Source organism: Dendrobates tinctorius, unplaced genomic scaffold (assembly GCF_039654945.1).
Source record: "Dendrobates tinctorius isolate UK_male_01 unplaced genomic scaffold, ASM3965494v1 ptg000099l, whole genome shotgun sequence".
NCBI classification, from domain to species: Eukaryota; Metazoa; Chordata; class Amphibia; order Anura; family Dendrobatidae; genus Dendrobates; species Dendrobates tinctorius.
Window position 1 is genome coordinate 5,494,564 of NW_027361767.1, and position 22,377 is coordinate 5,516,940.

At 40.3% G+C, this 22,377-nt stretch overlaps 1 protein-coding gene across 5 annotated transcripts in view; it reads right to left on the reverse strand.

Moving 5' to 3' along the window:
• The window catches only part of NFIX (nuclear factor I X), a 203,476-nt gene that overhangs the window by 164,364 nt on the left and 16,735 nt on the right, over nt 1–22,377 (reverse strand). For all 5 annotated transcript variants that reach the window (XM_073587474.1, XM_073587476.1, XM_073587473.1 and 2 more), the window contains one exon: nt 5,639–6,018. In XM_073587474.1, coding sequence (XP_073443575.1) covers nt 5,639–5,665 — 27 coding nt within the window. In that variant the 5' untranslated portion in view covers nt 5,666–6,018. The remainder of the gene's footprint in view (nt 1–5,638; nt 6,019–22,377) is intronic.

The window sequence follows — 22,377 nt, forward strand, 5'->3', positions numbered from 1 at the left end:
CCTGAAGAGAGGTGTCAGTAACACTCACATCCTGCTGCTCACGCCATTTTAAGTTCGCCAATGACCATCTGGATGATCCAGAGGTGGCATGGGATAAGGTCATGTGGGCTGATAAGACCAAAATAAAGCTTTTTGATATCAACTCCACTCACCGTGTTTGGAGGAAGAAGAAGGATCAGTACAACCCCAAGAACACAGTCCCAACCGTGAAGCATAGTGGGGGAAACATCATACTTAGGGGGTGCTTTTCTGCATAGGGGATAGGACGACTGCATCGTATTGAAGGGAGGATGGATGGGATCATGTATCACGAGATTTTGGCCAACAACCTCCTTCCCTCAGTAAAAGCATTGAAGATGGGTCATGGCTGGGTCTTCCAGCATGACAATGACCCAAAACACACAGGCAGGGCAACTAAGGAGTGGCTCTGTAAGAAGCATTTCAAGGTCCTGGAGTGGCCTAGCCAGTCTCCAGACCTGAACAAAACAGAAAATCATTGGAGGGAGCTGAAGCTTAATGTGTCTCAGCGACAGCCCCAAAACCTGACAGATCTGGAGATCTGTTTGGAGGAGAGGGCCAAAATCCCTGCTGCAGTGTGTGCAAACTTAGTCAAGAACTTCAGGAAACGTCCGATCTCTGTAATTGCAACGGTTTCTGTACCAAATATTAAGTTCTGTTTTTCTATTGTATCAAATACTTATTTCATGCAAAAAAATGCCAATTAATTATGTAAAAATCCTACAATGTGACTTTCTGTTTTTTATTTTTAGATTTTGTCTCTCACAGGTGAAGTGTGCCTACGATAAAAATTACACACCTCTCCATTCTTTGTAGGTGGGAAAACCTGCAAAATTGCAATGAATCAAAACCTTATTTCCCCCCCTGTATATGGAGTAATGGAGTAGATTGAGCGAAGATTTTAGAGTAATACTGAAACATTTGCTTGCTAGTAAATGATATAAAAGTTGTGATAAATTTAATTTTACCATCTGTGGGGTATAGAGTTACCACAATCTTATGTTAGTTGAGAAGTATTCTCCATATATAAACCATTGTACTCTTTAGATTAGCGCTTATCAGTCTAATTCAAGTTAAGAAGCCATGAATGATGTGAATGAGAGCGCTATATCATCCCTTCCTTTTAGGGCTGTATTTGTTCATCTTTTTTTTGATTCACAAACCTGTAAGTTTTTATATCTGTCGAATGGGATGAACAACTAATACATTTCAATGACTTTAATGAGATACAAAATCATAGACAAACTCTTTGCTTTGTTCCTTTGTTTCAAATTTAAAGTCTTTGGTTTTGTCTTTTTTTAAAAAAATTTTTTACATTGAGGTTTATACATTTCTGAGCGAGGACAAATGCCGATCTGAATCCATTGCACACACATCACCACTGACCTCCCGTATCGCAGAAGACACGCTTACAGCCGTTATGTACCGAACTGTAAGAACAACATGCTTTGATTATGCGATATCTCATTCTCTGTAGATTATCACTATTTTATAGATATCCACTGGGCTGCAGGAAAAAAAGACGGACGGCACTGCCAGCACTGCTGAAATCCTACGGACGGCACTGCCAGCACTGCTGAAATCCTATGCTGCTAGTCTTATACCGTGCTGCAGGCTTCGCCTCATGACCAAGGGTGCTTATCCAAGAAAACACAGGTAATAAATCCACCAGAGAAAAGCAGATAGCACTCATCGGTCATTTGAAGAAATTCCACTCTTTATTAGCAATAAAAAAGCATGTTGGCTGGGGGAATGAGGACGGGAGTGGGCAGATACTTGACAATGGCCGTTTCGCGCCGACTAGCGCTTCCATTGGTCAATTGACCCGTGGAAGCGCTAGTCAGCGCGAAATGGCCGTCGTCATGTTTCTGCCCACTCCCGTCCTCACTCCCCCAGCCAACATGCTTGACCCGTGGAAGTGCTAGTCAGCGCGAAATGGCCGTCGTCATGTTTCTGCCCACTCCCGTCCTCACTCCCCCAGCCAACATGCTTGACCCGTTGAAGCGCTAGTCAGCGCGAAATTGCCATCGTCAAGTTTCTGCCCACTCCCGTCCTCACTTCCTCGGCCAACATGCTTTTTTATTGCTAAAAAAGAGTGGATTTTCTTCAAATGACCGGTGAGTGCTATCTGCTTTTCTCTGGTGGGTATTTTATAGATATGTCTCTAATTATTCTATAGGTAAAATACTATGACTTTTTTGACATTTGACTTTATTTTCCAAGGATACAATTCTGTATGACCATCTAGTCTGTCCCAAAACCTTACTCTCTAATTTATTAGGAAACTGATCGCAATGAAAGTAACACCATGTAGGAAATGGCATCAATCTCATGTACAAAGCTAATAGTACCCAACATAATCCAAAAGAAAGATCGGCATACGAGTAGACGTGTGATGTTATGTTTCCATGTGGATAAGATGCATCTTTTATTATATAGAAAAACATAAATAAATACCTAAATAAAATAAAACAAATGCTATATATATATATATATATATATATATATATACACAGTGGGGCAAAAAAGTATTTAGTCAGTCAGCAATAGTGCAAGTTCCACCACTTAAAAAGATGAGAGGCGTCTGTAATTTACATCATAGGTAGACCTCAACTATGGGAGACAAACTGAGAAAAAAAAATCCAGAAAATCACATTGTCTGTTTTTTTTTCATTTTATTTGCATATTATGGTGGAAAATAAGTATTTGGTCAGAAACAAGCAATCAAGATTTCTGGCTCTCACAGACCTGTAACTTCTTCTTTAAGAGTCTCCTCTTTCCTCCACTCATTACCTGTAGTAATGGCACCTGTTTAAACTTGTTATCAGTATAAAAAGACACCTGTGCACACCCTCAAACAGTCTGACTCCAAACTCCACTATGGTGAAGATCAAAGAGCTGTCAAAGGACACCAGAAACAAAATTGTAGCCCTGCACCAGGCTGGGAAGACTGAATCTGCAATAGCCAACCAGCTTGGAGTGAAGAAATCAACTGTGGGAGCAATAATTAGAAAATGGAAGACATACAAGACCACTGATAATCTCCCTCGATCTGGTGCTCCACGCAAAATCCCACCCCGTGGGGTCAGAATGATCACAAGAACGGTGAGCAAAAATCCCAGAACCACACGGGGGGACCTAGTGAATGAACTGCAGAGAGCTGGGACCAATGTAACAAGGCCTACCATAAGTAACACACTACGCCACCATGGACTCAGATCCTGCAGTGCCAGACGTGTCCCACTGCTTAAGCCTGTACATGTCCGGGACCGTCTGAAGTTTGCTAGAGAGCATTTGGATGATCCAGAGGAGTTTTGGGAGAATGTCCTATGGTCTGATGAAACCAAACTGGAACTGTTTGGTAGAAACACAACCTGTCGTGTTTGGAGGAAAAAGAATACTGAGTTGCATCCATCAAACACCATACCTACTGTAAAGCATGGTGGTGGAAACATCATGCTTTGGGGCTGTTTCTCTGCAAAGGGGCCAGGACGACTGATCCGGGTACATGAAAGAATGAATGGGGCCATGTATCGTGAGATTTTGAGTGCAAACCTCCTTCCATCAGCAAGGGCATTGAATATGAAACGTGGCTGGGTCTTTCAACATGACAATGATCCAAAGCACACCGCCAGGGCAACGAAGGAGTGGCTTCGTAAGAAGCATTTCAAGGTCCTGGAGTGGCCTAGCCAGTCTCCAGATCTCAACCCTATAGAAAACCTTTGGAGGGAGTTGAAAGTCCGTGTTGCCAAGCGAAAAGCCAAAAACATCACTGCTCTAGAGGAGATCTGCATGGAGGAATGGGCCAACATACCAACAACAGTGTGTGGCAACCTTGTGAAGACTTACAGAAAACGTTTGACCTCTGTCATTGCCAACAAAGGATATATCACAAAGTATTGAGATAAAATTTTGTTTCTGACCAAATACTTATTTTCCACCATAATATGCAAATAAAATGAAAAAAAAACAGACAATGTGATTTTCTGGATTTTTTTTTCTCAGTTTGCCTCCCATAGTTGAGGTCTACCTATGATGTAAATTACAGACGCCTCTCATCTTTTTAAGTGGTGGAACTTGCACTATTGCTGACTGACTAAATACTTTTTTGCCCCACTGTATATATATATATATACTGCGCAAAAAAAATAAAGGGAACACTATAACATAGGATCCTATGTTATAGTGGTCCCTTTATTTTTTGAGCAGCATATATTATATATTTATTTATATACACACACATATTCATGAAGACTAGAAGAGCAGGACTGTAACCTTATAGGGTGCAAAACCTCATCAGACCTCAACCAGGTATCCGAAAACGTCAGAACTCCTCCAATCAAGTGAAAATATGAGATGTCTTAATTTATACTTGTTTTATGGAATGCTGCTACTTTTAAAAAAAAAAAAAAAATATATATATATATATATATATATATATATATATATATATATTAGGGTGCCAAGGAAATGCATGGTAAAAATTAAGTCGCAAGTTTTTGAAGGTCTTACCTCCTAATTTTGTTCCTTTTTGGTCATAGATATTTCATAATTTTCTTTTTTTTTTAAGATTAGTTCTCATTTACTGGTTGCTCAAAGGCACATCATATTGCAGTTTTAAATGTTTGTTTAGTATTTATCGTCATGAATATCCCGCGTTATGTATGGTATGTTATGCCGTTTACCGATCAGATTAATTGATTTTATATTTTGATAGATCGGGCGTTTCTGAACGCGGCGATACCAAATGTATGTACATATATTATATATATTATATACTTGAGCAAGTGGTAAATCTAAATTTAATGTCAACATATTTTATATGGTGAATCCTTATGCCAAAAGGAACAAATTTGAGGGGTAAGACTTACCAATTTGCGAAGTTCATTTTTCCTTGGCACCCTAATATATATATATAAAATCATAGCTCTGTTAACAATATACTATTATATAATAATGTATAACATTTATATATGACGGGACCATTCCAGCTCTTCTCTGCCTAACATTTATCTATCACATATGAATCGATCTATGAATCTTTCTCCGCTCACAGACTTAATAATTATGGCTAACCAACTCATACATATATATTATTTCTATTTTAATTTATTTCATTAATTTTATATATATCTATATATATACATGCACAGAAGAAGTACGAGTTAAATCTATGAATCTATTGAGCGGAGCTGTCGATTCAAGATACTAACATAGTTGACAGAGTTTAGCAAGTTCAATCTTTCATCCAGCCACGTTCACCCACAATAAATCATTTACCAATTTCCTCATCCAATAAAAAATAAAATAAAAACTTTCCTTCCCAACAATAAATATGGCAGGTTTTTTTTTTATATATATATATATGTTTTACGAAATCCTATGCTCGTAAAGTCTAGTACAGCAGTAAGAAGAGAGACGTGGGGGAAGAGCGCCGTGCATGGGGAATTCGGAGTTTTGGGTCTACGCGGAGATGTGTCGGAGCCAAAGCCACCGACCGATAATGATGATGTGTTCTAGAGCAAATTGCGCATGGAACGTTTTGAAAATTCTACGATCATTCTGAGCTAATGTTATAAGATGGACGGCCTATATAGGTTCGTAGAGAATCGAAGGTTACCTGAGTCAGACAGTACGGCGAGTACATCTCTCCTGCTCCTCACGAATCTGGGATGTCTCTTGTTCTCTCTTCCTCTTCCTTCAGTCTATGACTGTTTCATTTTGTGCGGAAGCGTTTCCAGTCCAAGATGAATTCTTTTGTGCTGTTTTAACTCTTTTTTTTTTTTACACCTTTTTCAATATTTAGGTGTAAATATCTCTGAGACGAGTAGATTCTTCTAATATCCCCTCTATTTTGGAGGCCCGTTTAGTGAAAATTTCGGACAAGATGTCTCATGCTGGGTCGTCTCACTTTCCTTCTTTACTGAAAAATCTTTTTTCCTTCCGTATACTCCTCCTGGATGTCTCTTTCCTCGAATGCCTCTTTGTCTTTGTACGACTCTGAAAAGTAAAAGTTTTGGAGAAAGCTATTGAAAATGAAGTGAAGAAAAAAAAATGTGTAAAAAAAAACGAAGAGACAGCCAAAGTCGGAAAAGAGACTGGAAAGAGACATGTATGAGACTATGGCAAATACAGAAATATGAAAAAGACTCATAAATGATATCAAACATCAACTCTGTCAGCTAAAAACATAAAAAAATAATAAAAAGTAAGCAAGACGGCATTGTGGCAAACATGGAGAGCACAGAAGGCCAGAAGCCCCTGGGACGCTGCACTTCTCCTATGTCCTCATTTGATTTATTACTTTTGTTACTACTAAATTGGCTGTTTCTTTTTATCTGTCACGTCTGTTTGTCACACCCCGCAACCGCCAGAAATGGCCAAAAGAGACTACTGAGACTGACATATTATTTGGTGGAAACCACTTATTCATTACTGGAATATAGTTAGCGAGGATAAACTTGTTTATCGTTTCTCTTAGCAATTTCTACAATTCTCCCAATAACTCCGTCCATATATTCATTACCATAATTCTTCCAATTACTCCTTATATCCACACCTGTAACTCGCTATAATCTCTTGAAATCCTTTTTATGAACTCAACTCCTCTTATTTCTCCATATAAATACATCTCCCACTATTACTCCATATATCCTCCCTATATCTCCTCCTATTACCCCATATATCCTCCCTATATCTCCTCCTATTACCCCATATATCCTCCCTATATCTCCCCCTATTACCCCATATATCCTCCCTATATCTCCCCTATTACTCCATATATCCTCCCTATATCTCCTCCTATTACTCCCTATAACCTCACTATATCTCCTCCTATTACTCCATATATCCTCCCTATATCTCCTCCTATTACTCCATATATCCTCCCTATATCTCCCCTTTTACCCCATATATCCTCCCTATATCTCCCCTATTACTCCATATATCCTCCCTATATCTCCACCTATTACTCCATATATCCTCCCTATATCTCCTCCTATTACCCCATATATCCTCCCTATATCTCCTCCTATTACCCCATATATCCTCCCTATATCTCCCCCTATTACCCCATATATCCTCCCTATATCTCCCCTATTACTCCATATATCCTCCCTATATCTCCCCTATTACTCCATATATCCTCCCTATATCTCCCCCTATTACTCCATATATCCTCCCTATATCTCCTCCTATTACCCCATATATCCTCCCTATATCTCCTCCTATTACCCCATATATCCTCCCTATATCTCCCCCTATTACCCCATATATCCTCCCTATATCTCCTCCTATTACTCCATATATCCTCCCTATATCTCCTCCTATTACTCCATATATCCTCCCTATATCTCCCCTTTTACCCCATATATCCTCCCTATATCTCCCCCTATTACTCCATATATCCTCCCTATATCTCCCCTATTACTCCATATATCCTCCCTATATCTCCTCCTATTACTCCATATATCCTCCCTATTTCTCCTCCTATTACTCCATATATCCTCCCTATATCTCCTCCTATTACTCCATATATCCTCCCTATATCTCCCCTATTACCCCATATATCCTCCCTATATCTCCCCTATTACTCCATACATCCTCCCTATATCTCCTCCTATTACCCCATATATCCTCCCTATATCTCCCCTATTACTCCATATATCCTCCCTATATCTCCTCCTATTACTCCATATATCCTCCCTATTTCTCCTCCTATTACTCCCTATATCCTCCCTATATCTCCTCCTGTTACTCCATATATCCTCCCTATATCTCCTCCTATTACTCCATATATCCTCCCTATATCTCCCCTATTACCCCATATATCCTCCCTATATCTCCCCTATTACTCCATATATCCTCCCTATATCTCCCCCTATTACTCCATATATCCTCCCTATATCTCCTCCTATTACCCCATATATCCTCCCTATATCTCCCCCTATTACTCCATATATCCTCCCTATATCTCCCCTATTACTCCATATATCCTCCCTATATCTCCTCCTAATACTCCATATATCCTCCCTATTTCTCCTCCTATTACTCCACATATCCTCCCTATATCTCCCCTATTACCCCATATATCCTCCCTATATCTCCCCTATTACTCCCTATATCCTCCCTATATCTCCTCCTATTACTCCATATACTCCCCTTTATCTTCTCTTATTACTCCATATATCCTCTCTATATCTCCTATTACTCCATATATCCTCCCTATATCTCCCCCTATTACTCCATATATCCTCCCTATATCTCCTCCTATTACCCCATATATCCTCCCTATATCTCCTCCTATTACTCCATACATCCTCCCTACATCTCCTCCTATTACTCCATACATCCTCCCTATATCTCCTATTACTCCATATATCCTCCCTATATCTCCTCCTATTACTCCATATATCCTCCCTATATCTCCTCCTATTACTCCATATATCCTCCCTATATCTCCCCTATTACTCCATATATCCTCCCTATATCTCCTCCTATTACTCCATATATCCTCCCTATATCTCCCCTTTTACCCCATATATCCTCCCTATATCTCCCCTATTACTCCATATATCCTCCCTATATCTCCCCCTATTACTCCATATATCCTCCCTATATCTCCTCCTATTACCTCATATATCCTCCCTATATCTCCCCTATTACTCCATACATCCTCCCTATATCTCCTCCTATTACTCCATATATCCTCCCTATTTCTCCTCCTATTACTCCATATATCCTCCCTATATCTCCTCCTATTACTCCATATATCCTCCCTATATCTCCCCTATTACCCCATATATCCTCCCTATATCTCCCCTATTACTCCATATATCCTCCCTATATCTCCTCCTATTACTCCCTATATCCTCCCTATATCTCCTCCTATTACTCCATATATCCTCCCTATATCTCCTCCTATTACTCCATATATCCTCCCTATATCTCCCCTATTACCCCATATATCCTCCCTATATCTCCCCTATTACTCCATATATCCTCCCTATATCTCCCCCTATTACTCCATATATCCTCCCTATATCTCCTCCTATTACCCCATATATCCTCCCTATATCTCCCCCTATTACTCCATATATCCTCCCTATATCTCCCCTATTACTCCATATATCCTCCCTATATCTCCTCCTAACACTCCATATATCCTCCCTATTTCTCCTCCTATTACTCCATATATCCTCCCTATATCGCCCCTATTACCCCATATATCCTCCCTATATTTCCCCTATTACTCCCTATATCCTCCCTATATCTCCTCCTATTACTCCATATATCCCCTTTTATCTTCTCTTATTACTCCATATATCCTCCCTATATCTCCCCCTATTACTCCATATATCCTCCCTATATCTCCTCCTATTACCCCATATTTCCTCCCTATATCTCCCCTATTACTCCATATATCCTTACTATATCTCCTCCTATTACTCCATACATCCTCCCTATATCTCCTCCTATTACTCAATATATCCTCCCTATATCTCCTCTATTACTCCATATATCCTCCCTATATCTCCTCCTATTACTCCATACATCCTCCCTACATCTCCTCCTATTACTCCATATATCCTCCCTATATCTCCTCCTATTACTCCATATATCCTCCCTATATTTCCCCTATTACTACATATATCCTCCCTATATCTCCTCCTATTACTCCATATATCCTCCCTATATCTCCTCCTATTTCCCCATATATCCTCCCTATATCTCCCCTATTACTCCATATATCCTCCCTATATCTCCTCCTATTACTCCCTATATCCTCCCTATATCTCCTCCTATTACTCCATATATCCTCCCTATATCTCCTCCTATTACTCCATATATCCTCCCTATATCTCCCCTATTACCCCATATATCCTCCCTATATCTCCCCTATTACTCCATATATCCTCCCTATATCTCCTCCTATTTCTCCATATATCCTCCCTATATCTCCTCCTATTACTCCATATATCCTCCCTATATCTCCCCTATTACCCCATATATCCTCCCTATATCTCCCCCATTACTCCCTATATCCTCCCTATATCTCCTCCTATTACTCCATATATCCCCCTATATATTCTCTTATTACTCCATATATCCTCCCTATATCTCCTATTACTCCATATATCCTCCCTATATCTCCCCCTATTGCTCCATATATCCTCCCTATATCTCCTCCTATTACCCCATATATCCTCCCTATATCTCCCCTTTTACTCCATATATCCTCCCTATATCTCCTCCTATTACTCCCTATATCCTCCCTATTTCTCCTCCTATTACTCCATATATCCTCCCTATATCTCCCCTATTACCCCATATATCCTCCCTATATCTCCCCTATTACTCCCTATATCCTCCCTATATCTCCCCTATTACTCCCTATATCCTCCCTATATCTCCTCCTATTATTCCATATATCCCCCTATATCGTCTCTTATTACTCCATATATCCTCCCTATATCTCCTATTACTCCATATATCCTCCCTATATCTCCCCCTATTACTCCATATATCCTCCCTATATCTCCTCCTATTACCCCATATATCCTCCCTATATCTCCCCTATTACTCCATATATCCTCCCTATATCGCCTCCTATTACTCCCTATATCCTCCCTATTTCTCCTCCTATTACTCCATATATCCTCCCTGTATCTCCCCTATTACCCCATATATCCTCCCTATATCTCCCCTATTACTCCCTATATCCTCCCTATATCTCCTCCTATTACTCCCTATATCTCCTCCTATTACTCCATATATCCCCCTATATCTCCTCCTATTACTCCATATATCCTCCCTATATCTCCCCTATTACCCCATATATCCTCCCTATATCTTCCCTATTACTCCATATATCCTCCCTATATCTCCCCCTATTACTCCATATATCCTCCCTATATCTCCTCCTATTACCCCATATATCCTCCCTATATCTCCCCTATTACTCCATATATCCTCCCTATATCTCCTCCTATTTCTCCATATATCCTCCCTATATCTCCTCCTATTACTCCATATATCCTCCCTATATCTCCCCTATTACCCCATATATCCTCCCTATATCTCCCCCTATTACTCCATATATCCTCCCTATATCTCCCCTATTACTCCATATATCCTCCCTATATCTCCTCCTAATACTCCATATATCCTCCCTATTTCTCCTCCTATTACTCCATATATCCTCCCTATATCTCCCCTATTACCCCATATATCCTCCCTATATCTCCCCTATTACTCCCTATATCCTCCCTATATCTCCTCCTATTACTCCATATATCCCCCTTTATCTTCTCTTATTACTCCATATATCCTCCCTATATCTCCTATTACTCCATATATCCTCCCTATATCTCCCCCTATTACTCCATATATCCTCCCTATATCTCCTCCTATTACCCCATATATCCTCCCTATATCTCCCCTATTACTCCATATATCCTCCCTATATCTCCCCTATTACCCCATATATCCTCCCTATATCTCCCCTATTACTCCCTATATCCTCCCTATATCTCCTCCTATTACTCCATATATCCCCCTTTATCTTCTCTTATTACTCCATATATCCTCCCTATATCTCCTATTACTCCATATATCCTCCCTATATCTCCCCCTATTACTCCATATATCCTCCCTATATCTCCTCCTATTACCCCATATATCCTCCCTATATCTCCCCTATTACTCCATATATCCTCCCTATATCTCCTCCTATTACTCCATACATCCTCCCTACATCTCCTCCTAATACTCCATATATCCTCCCTATTTCTCCTCCTATTACTCCACATATCCTCCCTATATCTCCCCTATTACCCCATATATCCTCCCTATATCTCCCCTATTACTCCCTATATCCTCCCTATATCTCCTCCTATTACTCCATATACTCCCCTTTATCTTCTCTTATTACTCCATATATCCTCTCTATATCTCCTATTACTCCATATATCCTCCCTATATCTCCCCCTATTACTCCATATATCCTCCCTATATCTCCTCCTATTACCCCATATATCCTCCCTATATCTCCTCCTATTACTCCATACATCCTCCCTACATCTCCTCCTATTACTCCATACATCCTCCCTATATCTCCTATTACTCCATATATCCTCCCTATATCTCCTCCTATTACTCCATATATCCTCCCTATATCTCCTCCTATTACTCCATATATCCTCCCTATATCTCCCCTATTACTCCATATATCCTCCCTATATCTCCTCCTATTACTCCATATATCCTCCCTATATCTCCCCTTTTACCCCATATATCCTCCCTATATCTCCCCTATTACTCCATATATCCTCCCTATATCTCCCCCTATTACTCCATATATCCTCCCTATATCTCCTCCTATTACCTCATATATCCTCCCTATATCTCCCCTATTACTCCATACATCCTCCCTATATCTCCTCCTATTACTCCATATATCCTCCCTATTTCTCCTCCTATTACTCCATATATCCTCCCTATATCTCCTCCTATTACTCCATATATCCTCCCTATATCTCCCCTATTACCCCATATATCCTCCCTATATCTCCCCTATTACTCCATATATCCTCCCTATATCTCCTCCTATTACTCCCTATATCCTCCCTATATCTCCTCCTATTACTCCATATATCCTCCCTATATCTCCTCCTATTACTCCATATATCCTCCCTATATCTCCCCTATTACCCCATATATCCTCCCTATATCTCCCCTATTACTCCATATATCCTCCCTATATCTCCCCCTATTACTCCATATATCCTCCCTATATCTCCTCCTATTACCCCATATATCCTCCCTATATCTCCCCCTATTACTCCATATATCCTCCCTATATCTCCCCTATTACTCCATATATCCTCCCTATATCTCCTCCTAACACTCCATATATCCTCCCTATTTCTCCTCCTATTACTCCATATATCCTCCCTATATCGCCCCTATTACCCCATATATCCTCCCTATATTTCCCCTATTACTCCCTATATCCTCCCTATATCTCCTCCTATTACTCCATATATCCCCTTTTATCTTCTCTTATTACTCCATATATCCTCCCTATATCTCCCCCTATTACTCCATATATCCTCCCTATATCTCCTCCTATTACCCCATATTTCCTCCCTATATCTCCCCTATTACTCCATATATCCTTACTATATCTCCTCCTATTACTCCATACATCCTCCCTATATCTCCTCCTATTACTCAATATATCCTCCCTATATCTCCTCTATTACTCCATATATCCTCCCTATATCTCCTCCTATTACTCCATACATCCTCCCTACATCTCCTCCTATTACTCCATATATCCTCCCTATATCTCCTCCTATTACTCCATATATCCTCCCTATATTTCCCCTATTACTACATATATCCTCCCTATATCTCCTCCTATTACTCCATATATCCTCCCTATATCTCCTCCTATTTCCCCATATATCCTCCCTATATCTCCCCTATTACTCCATATATCCTCCCTATATCTCCTCCTATTACTCCCTATATCCTCCCTATATCTCCTCCTATTACTCCATATATCCTCCCTATATCTCCTCCTATTACTCCATATATCCTCCCTATATCTCCCCTATTACCCCATATATCCTCCCTATATCTCCCCTATTACTCCATATATCCTCCCTATATCTCCTCCTATTTCTCCATATATCCTCCCTATATCTCCTCCTATTACTCCATATATCCTCCCTATATCTCCCCTATTACCCCATATATCCTCCCTATATCTCCCCCATTACTCCCTATATCCTCCCTATATCTCCTCCTATTACTCCATATATCCCCCTATATATTCTCTTATTACTCCATATATCCTCCCTATATCTCCTATTACTCCATATATCCTCCCTATATCTCCCCCTATTGCTCCATATATCCTCCCTATATCTCCTCCTATTACCCCATATATCCTCCCTATATCTCCCCTTTTACTCCATATATCCTCCCTATATCTCCTCCTATTACTCCCTATATCCTCCCTATTTCTCCTCCTATTACTCCATATATCCTCCCTATATCTCCCCTATTACCCCATATATCCTCCCTATATCTCCCCTATTACTCCCTATATCCTCCCTATATCTCCCCTATTACTCCCTATATCCTCCCTATATCTCCTCCTATTATTCCATATATCCCCCTATATCGTCTCTTATTACTCCATATATCCTCCCTATATCTCCTATTACTCCATATATCCTCCCTATATCTCCCCCTATTACTCCATATATCCTCCCTATATCTCCTCCTATTACCCCATATATCCTCCCTATATCTCCCCTATTACTCCATATATCCTCCCTATATCGCCTCCTATTACTCCCTATATCCTCCCTATTTCTCCTCCTATTACTCCATATATCCTCCCTGTATCTCCCCTATTACCCCATATATCCTCCCTATATCTCCCCTATTACTCCCTATATCCTCCCTATATCTCCTCCTATTACTCCCTATATCTCCTCCTATTACTCCATATATCCCCCTATATCTCCTCCTATTACTCCATATATCCTCCCTATATCTCCCCTATTACCCCATATATCCTCCCTATATCTTCCCTATTACTCCATATATCCTCCCTATATCTCCCCCTATTACTCCATATATCCTCCCTATATCTCCTCCTATTACCCCATATATCCTCCCTATATCTCCCCTATTACTCCATATATCCTCCCTATATCTCCTCCTATTTCTCCATATATCCTCCCTATATCTCCTCCTATTACTCCATATATCCTCCCTATATCTCCCCTATTACCCCATATATCCTCCCTATATCTCCCCCTATTACTCCATATATCCTCCCTATATCTCCCCTATTACTCCATATATCCTCCCTATATCTCCTCCTAATACTACATATATCCTCCCTATTTCTCCTCCTATTACTCCATATATCCTCCCTATATCTCCCCTATTACCCCATATATCCTCCCTATATCTCCCCTATTACTCCCTATATCCTCCCTATATCTCCTCCTATTACTCCATATATCCCCCTTTATCTTCTCTTATTACTCCATATATCCTCCCTATATCTCCTATTACTCCATATATCCTCCCTATATCTCCCCCTATTACTCCATATATCCTCCCTATATCTCCTCCTATTACCCCATATATCCTCCCTATATCTCCCCTATTACTCCATATATCCTCCCTATATCTCCCCTATTACCCCATATATCCTCCCTATATCTCCCCTATTACTCCCTATATCCTCCCTATATCTCCTCCTATTACTCCATATATCCCCCTTTATCTTCTCTTATTACTCCATATATCCTCCCTATATCTCCTATTACTCCATATATCCTCCCTATATCTCCCCCTATTACTCCATATATCCTCCCTATATCTCCTCCTATTACCCCATATATCCTCCCTATATCTCCCCTATTACTCCATATATCCTCCCTATATCTCCTCCTATTACTCCATACATCCTCCCTACATCTCCTCCTATTACTCCATACATCCTCCCTATATCTCCTATTACTCCATATATCCTCCCTATATCTCCTCCTATTACTCCATACATCCTCCCTATATCTCCTCCTATTACTCCATATATCCTCCCTATATCTCCCCTATTACTCCATATATCCTCCCTATATCTCCTCCTATTACTCCATACATCCTCCCTACATCTCCTCCTATTACTCCATATATCCTCCCTATATCTCTTCCTATTACTCCATATATCCTCCCTATATTTCCCATATTACTCCATATATCCTCCCTATATCTCCTCATTTTACTCCATATATCCTCCCTATATCTCCTCCTATTTCCCCATATATCCTCCCTATATCTCCCCTATTACTCCATATATCCTCCCTATATCTCCTCCTATTACTCCCTATATCCTCCCTATATCTCCTTCTATTACTCCATATATCCTCCCTATATCTCCTCCTATTACTCCATATATCCTCCCTATATCTCCCCTATTACCCCATATATCCTCCCTATATCTCCCCTATTACTCCATATATCCTCCCTATATCTCCCCCTATTACTCCATATATCCTCCCTATATCTCCTCCTATTACCCCATATATCCTCCCTATATCTCCCCTATTACTCCATATATCCTCCCTATATCTCCTCCTATTTCTCCATATATCCTCCCTATATCTCCTCCTATTACTCCATATATCCTCCCTATATCTCCCCTATTACCCCATATATCCTCCCTATATCTCCCCTATTACTCCCTATATCCTCCCTATATCTCCTCCTATTACTCCATATATCCCCTTATATCTTCTCTTATTACTCCATATATCCTCCCTATATCTCCTATTACTCCATATATCCTCCATATATCTCCCCCTATTACTCCATATATCCTCCCTATATCTCCTCCTATTACCCCATATATCCTCCCTATATCTCCCCTATTACTCCATATATCCTCCCTATATCTCCTCCTATTACTCCCTATATCCTCCCTATTTCTCCTCCTATTACTCCATATATCCTCCCTATATCTCCCCTATTACCCCATATATCCTCCCTATATCTCCCCTATTACTCCCTATATCCTCCCTATATCTCCTCCTATTACTCCATATATCCATCTATATCTTCTCTTATTACTCCATATATCCTCCCTATATCTCCTCCTACTCCATATATCCTCCCTATATCTCCCCTATTACCCCATATATCCTCCCTATATCTCCCCTATTACTCCCTATATCCTCCCTATATCTCCTCCTATTACTCCATATATCCCCCTATATCTTCTCTTATTACTCCATATATCCTCCCTATATCTCCTATTACTCCATATATCCTCCCTATATCTCCCCCTATTACTACATATATCCTCCATATATCTCCTCCTATTACCCAATATATCCTCCCTATATCTCCCCTATTACTCCATATATCCTCCCTATATCTCCTCCTATTACTCCCTATATCCTCCCTATATCTCCCCTATTACTCCATATATCCTCCCTATATCTCCTCATATTACTCCATATATCCTCCCTATATTTCCCCCTATTACTCCATATATCCCCCTATATCTCCTCCTATTACTCTATATATCCTCCCTATATCTCCCCCTATTACCCCATATATCCTCCCTATATCTCCTCCTATTACTCCATTTATCCCCTATAGCTCCTCCTATTACTCCATATATCCTCCCTATATCTCCTCCTATTACTCCATATATTCTCCCTATATCTCCTCCTATTACTCCATATATCCTCCCTATATCTCCTCCTATTACTCCATATATTCTCCCTATATCTCCTCCTATTACCCCATATATCCTCCCTATATCTCCTCCTATTACTCCATATATCCCCCTATAGCTCCTCCTATTACCCCATATATCCTCCCTATATCTCCTCCTATTACCCCATACATCCTCCCTATATCTCCCCCTATTACCCCATATATCCTCCCTATATCTCCTTCTATTACTCCATATATCCTCCCTATATCTCCCCCTATTACTCCATACATCCTCCCTATATCTCCTCCTATTACCCCATATATCCTCCCTATATCTCCTCCTATTACTCCATATATCCCCCCTATATCTCCTCCTATTACCCCATACATCCTCCCTATATCTCCCCTATTACTCCATATATTCTCCCTATATCTCCTCCTATTACTCCATATATCCTCCCTACATCTCCTCCTATTACGCCATATATCCTCCCTATATCTCCTCCTATTACTCCATATATCCTCCCTATATTTCACCTATTACTCCCTATATCCTCCCTATATCTCCTCCTATTACTCCATATATCCCCCTTTATCTTCTCTTATTACTCCATATATCCTCCCTATATCTCCTATTACTCCATATATCCTCCCTATATCTCCTCCTATTACCCCATATATCCTCCCTATATCTCCCCTATTACTCCCTATATCCTCCCTATATCTCCTCCTATTACTCCATATATCCCCCTTTATCTTCTCTTATTACTCCATATATCCTCCCTATATCTCCTATTACTCCATATATCCTCCCTATATCTCCTCCTATTACCCCATATATCCTCCCTATATCTCCCCTATTACTCCATATATCCTCCCTATATCTCCTCCTATTACTCCATATATCCTCCCTATATCTCCCCTATTACTCCATATATCCTCCCTATATCTCCTCCTATTACTCCATATATCCTCCCTATATCTCCCCCTATTACTCCATACATCCTCCCTATATCTCCTCCTATTACCCCATATATCCTCCCTATATCTCCTCCTATTACTCCATATATCCCCCCTATATCTCCTCCTATTACCCCATACATCCTCCCTATATCTCCCCTATTACTCCATATATTCTCCCTATATCTCCTCCTATTACTCCATATATCCTCCCTACATCTCCTCCTATTACGCCATATATCCTCCCTATATCTCCTCCTATTACTCCATATATCCTCCCTATATTTCACCTATTACTCCCTATATCCTCCCTATATCTCCTCCTATTACTCCATATATCCCCCTTTATCTTCTCTTATTACTCCATATATCCTCCCTATATCTCCTATTACTCCATATATCCTCCCTATATCTCCTCCTATTACCCCATATATCCTCCCTATATCTCCCCCTATTACTCCATATATCCTCCCTATATCTCCTCCTATTACCCCATATATCCTCCCTATATCTCCCCTATTACTCCATATATCCTCCCTATATCTCCTCCTATTACTCCATACATCCTCCCTATATCTCCTATTACTCCATATATCCTCCCTATATCTCCTCCTATTACTCCATACATCCTCCCTATATCTCCACTATTACTCCATATATCCTCCCTATATCTCCTCCTATTACTCCATACATCCTCCCTACATCTCCTCCTATTACTCCATATATCCTCCCTATATCTCTTCCTATTACTCCATATATCCTCCCTATATTTCCCCTATTAATCCATATATCCTCCCTATATCTCCTCCTTTTACTCCATATATCCTCCCTATATCACCTCCTATTTCACCATATTTCCTCCCTATATCTCCCCTATTACTCCATATATCCTCCCTATATCTCCTCCTATTACTCCCTATATCCTCCCTATATCTCCTCCTATTACTCCATATATCCTCCCTATATCTCCTCCTATTACTCCATATATCCTCCCTATATCTCCCCTATTACCCCATATATCCTCCCTATATCTCCCCTATTACTCCATATATCCTCCCTATATCTCCCATTACTCCATATATCCTCCCTATATCTCCTCCTATTACCCCATATATCCTCCCTATATCTCCCCTATTACTCCATATATCCTCCCTATATCTCCTCCTATTTCTCCATATATCCTCCCTATATCTCCTCCTATTACTCCATATATCCTCCCTATATCTCCCCTATTACTCCATATATCCTCCCTATATCTCCTCCTATTACTCCCTATATCCTCCCTATATCTCCCCTATTACTCCATATATCCTCCCTATATCTCCTCATATTACTCCCTTTATCCTCCCTATATCTCCCCCTATTACTCCATATATCCCCCTATATCTCCTCCTATTACTCTATATATCCTCCCTATATCTCCCCCTATTACCCCATATATCCTCCCTATATCTCCTCCTATTACTCCATTTATCCCCTATAGCTCCTCCTATTACTCCATATATCCCCCTATATCTCCTCCTATTACTCTATATATCCTCCCTATATCTCCCCCTATTACCCCATATATCCTCCCTATATCTCCTCCTATTACTCCATATATTCTCCCTATATCTCCTCCTATTACTCCATATATCCTCCCTATATCTCCTCCTATTACTCCATATATTCTCCCTATATCTCCTCCTATTACCCCATATATCCTCCCTATATCTCCTCCTATTACTCCATATATCCCCCTATAGCTCCTCCTATTACCCCATATATCCTCCCTATATCTCCTCCTATTACCCCATACATCCTCCCTATATCTCCCCCTATTACCCTTTATATCCTCCCTATATCTCCTCCTATTACTCCATATATCCTCCCTATATCTCCCCCTATTACTCCATACATCCTCCCTATATCTCCTCCTATTACCCCATATATCCTCCCTATATCTCCTCCTATTACTCCATATATCCCCCCTATATCTCCTCCTATTACCCCATACATCCTCCCTATATCTCCCCCTATTACTCCATATATTCTCCCTATATCTCCTCCTATTACTCCATATATCCTCCCTATATCTCCTCCTATTACTCCATATATCCTCCCTATATCTCCCCCTATTACCCCATATATCCTCCCTATATCTCCCCCTATTACTCCATATATCCTCCCTATATCTCTTCCTATTACTCCATATATTCACTCAGTATATCCTGTCACTAATACCTCATATAGTAATGTTTCCTGTAACTCCTTCATGTAACATCACATAACCTCTCAATGTAATGTTTACCTCCCATGACTGAATATATTCTCCCCCTATAGCAGATAATATGAATCTGTGAATTCTATTTGTTCTAATTACTTTCCTGGTCACACAATGGAACCCTAGATCCAGACATGAACAGGGAGGGCAGAGACCTATGACCCAGACAAGTGTTAACCTCAGACCTTGGCATGTCTCGAAATTCCTGGATGATAAGGATTAAAAATAGATAGACTCTTTGGCCCTGTATTAAAAGTGTGAAACTCTCATCTCATGATTATTTTGCGATCACTTCCACCACAACTTTCTCTACTCTTTCTATGTTTTTTTAGGTCATACCGTCTTGTGCCCTTTTCACACTTTTATATTTTCATGGGAGTCTTATAGATTGTCATTCGTTTCTACAACTTCATTTTATCCAAATACATCTGGGTTGTTGCCTTTCATCTTTTTGCAAATGTCACAATCAGTGGACCATATGTTTGCAAATGTTTTTACTTTTTACCTCTTTGAGTATTGGTGTGCCTAGCACAAGGGATTCCACTCAAACTAAGACAATGTTGACCCTTTACCTCCTTTTAACTCGTCAAAACACTTTGTTTTAGGTAAAAAAGGAAATGAGACCACTACAATTTATCCAGTGGTAGTCGTACTTGTTGTAGCCCCACCAATGAATCATTGATGACCTTAAGTGGATCTTCTCTGGCATATACCCTTATTTTCTTTGCTATTAAACTCGGTTTGTTGATCGTTGAACGATCGTTCATTTGGTAATCGATGGCTACAATTAGCATTTTGGATGAAAAATGGCCAACACAGTTGTTCAAAGAGGCCATGCATATTTAATTTTGGTATGAAGCATTAATTGATGGACATTCATATATCGGTAGGGTAACCTATACACAGTCCTACTGACTAGTGATCGAAAAGGGCTGATATTTGAAAGTAGAAATCCTAAAAGTCAATATTGATTGATTAATTAAGATTGATGTCTTTCTGAAAATCTTTCTCGCCGGCTACAATTTTTTATAAGAAAACCAATCTTATTTAAAGGGAGCCTGGCACCTGTTTTGGCCGCTATAAGATGCGGCCGCTGCCTTTCAGGGCTTATCTACAGCATTCTATAATGCTGTAGATAAGCCCCCGGTCCGTCCTGAAAGATAAGAAAAATAAGTTTTATTATACTCACCCGGGGAGCGGTCCAGTGCGGTCCGGTCCGATGGTTGTCGCAGGTCCGGGTCTGGCGCCTCCCATGTTCTTGCAACATCGGGGAGCCATGAAGCAAGCAGGAGGTTGGCGTCGCAAGAAGATGGGAGGCGCCGGACCCAGACCTGCAACACCAATCATACTGGACCCCACCAGACCGCCCCCCCCGGGGTGAGTATATTAAAACTTATTTTTCTTATCTTTCAGGTCGTATCGGGGGCTTATCTACAGCGGCCAGAACAGGTGACAGGTTCCCTTTAATCACTTTCCATTGCTTCATCACAGAGCCTTCGACACTGTTCCTGGTGTTCAATATTGGCCGCGGCGCTGCCATTACCTCGACAGTGCACCAACCAGTGAACCATGAGCTTACTGAATGGCTGCCACATTGTCGAAGTGACATCAGGGCTACAGCCCATTTGGCGACAATGAGAGCAGCATGAGAGAGACTCAGTGCTGGACTCCGGGATGGTGAGTAGATCACTTTTTTTAATATAATAATAAGCTGCCCAAGGACTAAGTTTTCAGAAAGGGGAACAACATCTTTAAAGATCCTTGACCCATGATTTTGGATTTGCAGCTTATCCATAACTTCCATTTGCAGACACATGTTTGGGGGTTTTACCCTTCATGAGTGCAAAGCAGAACTGATTTACTGAGTGAGAAGCCTCTGACAG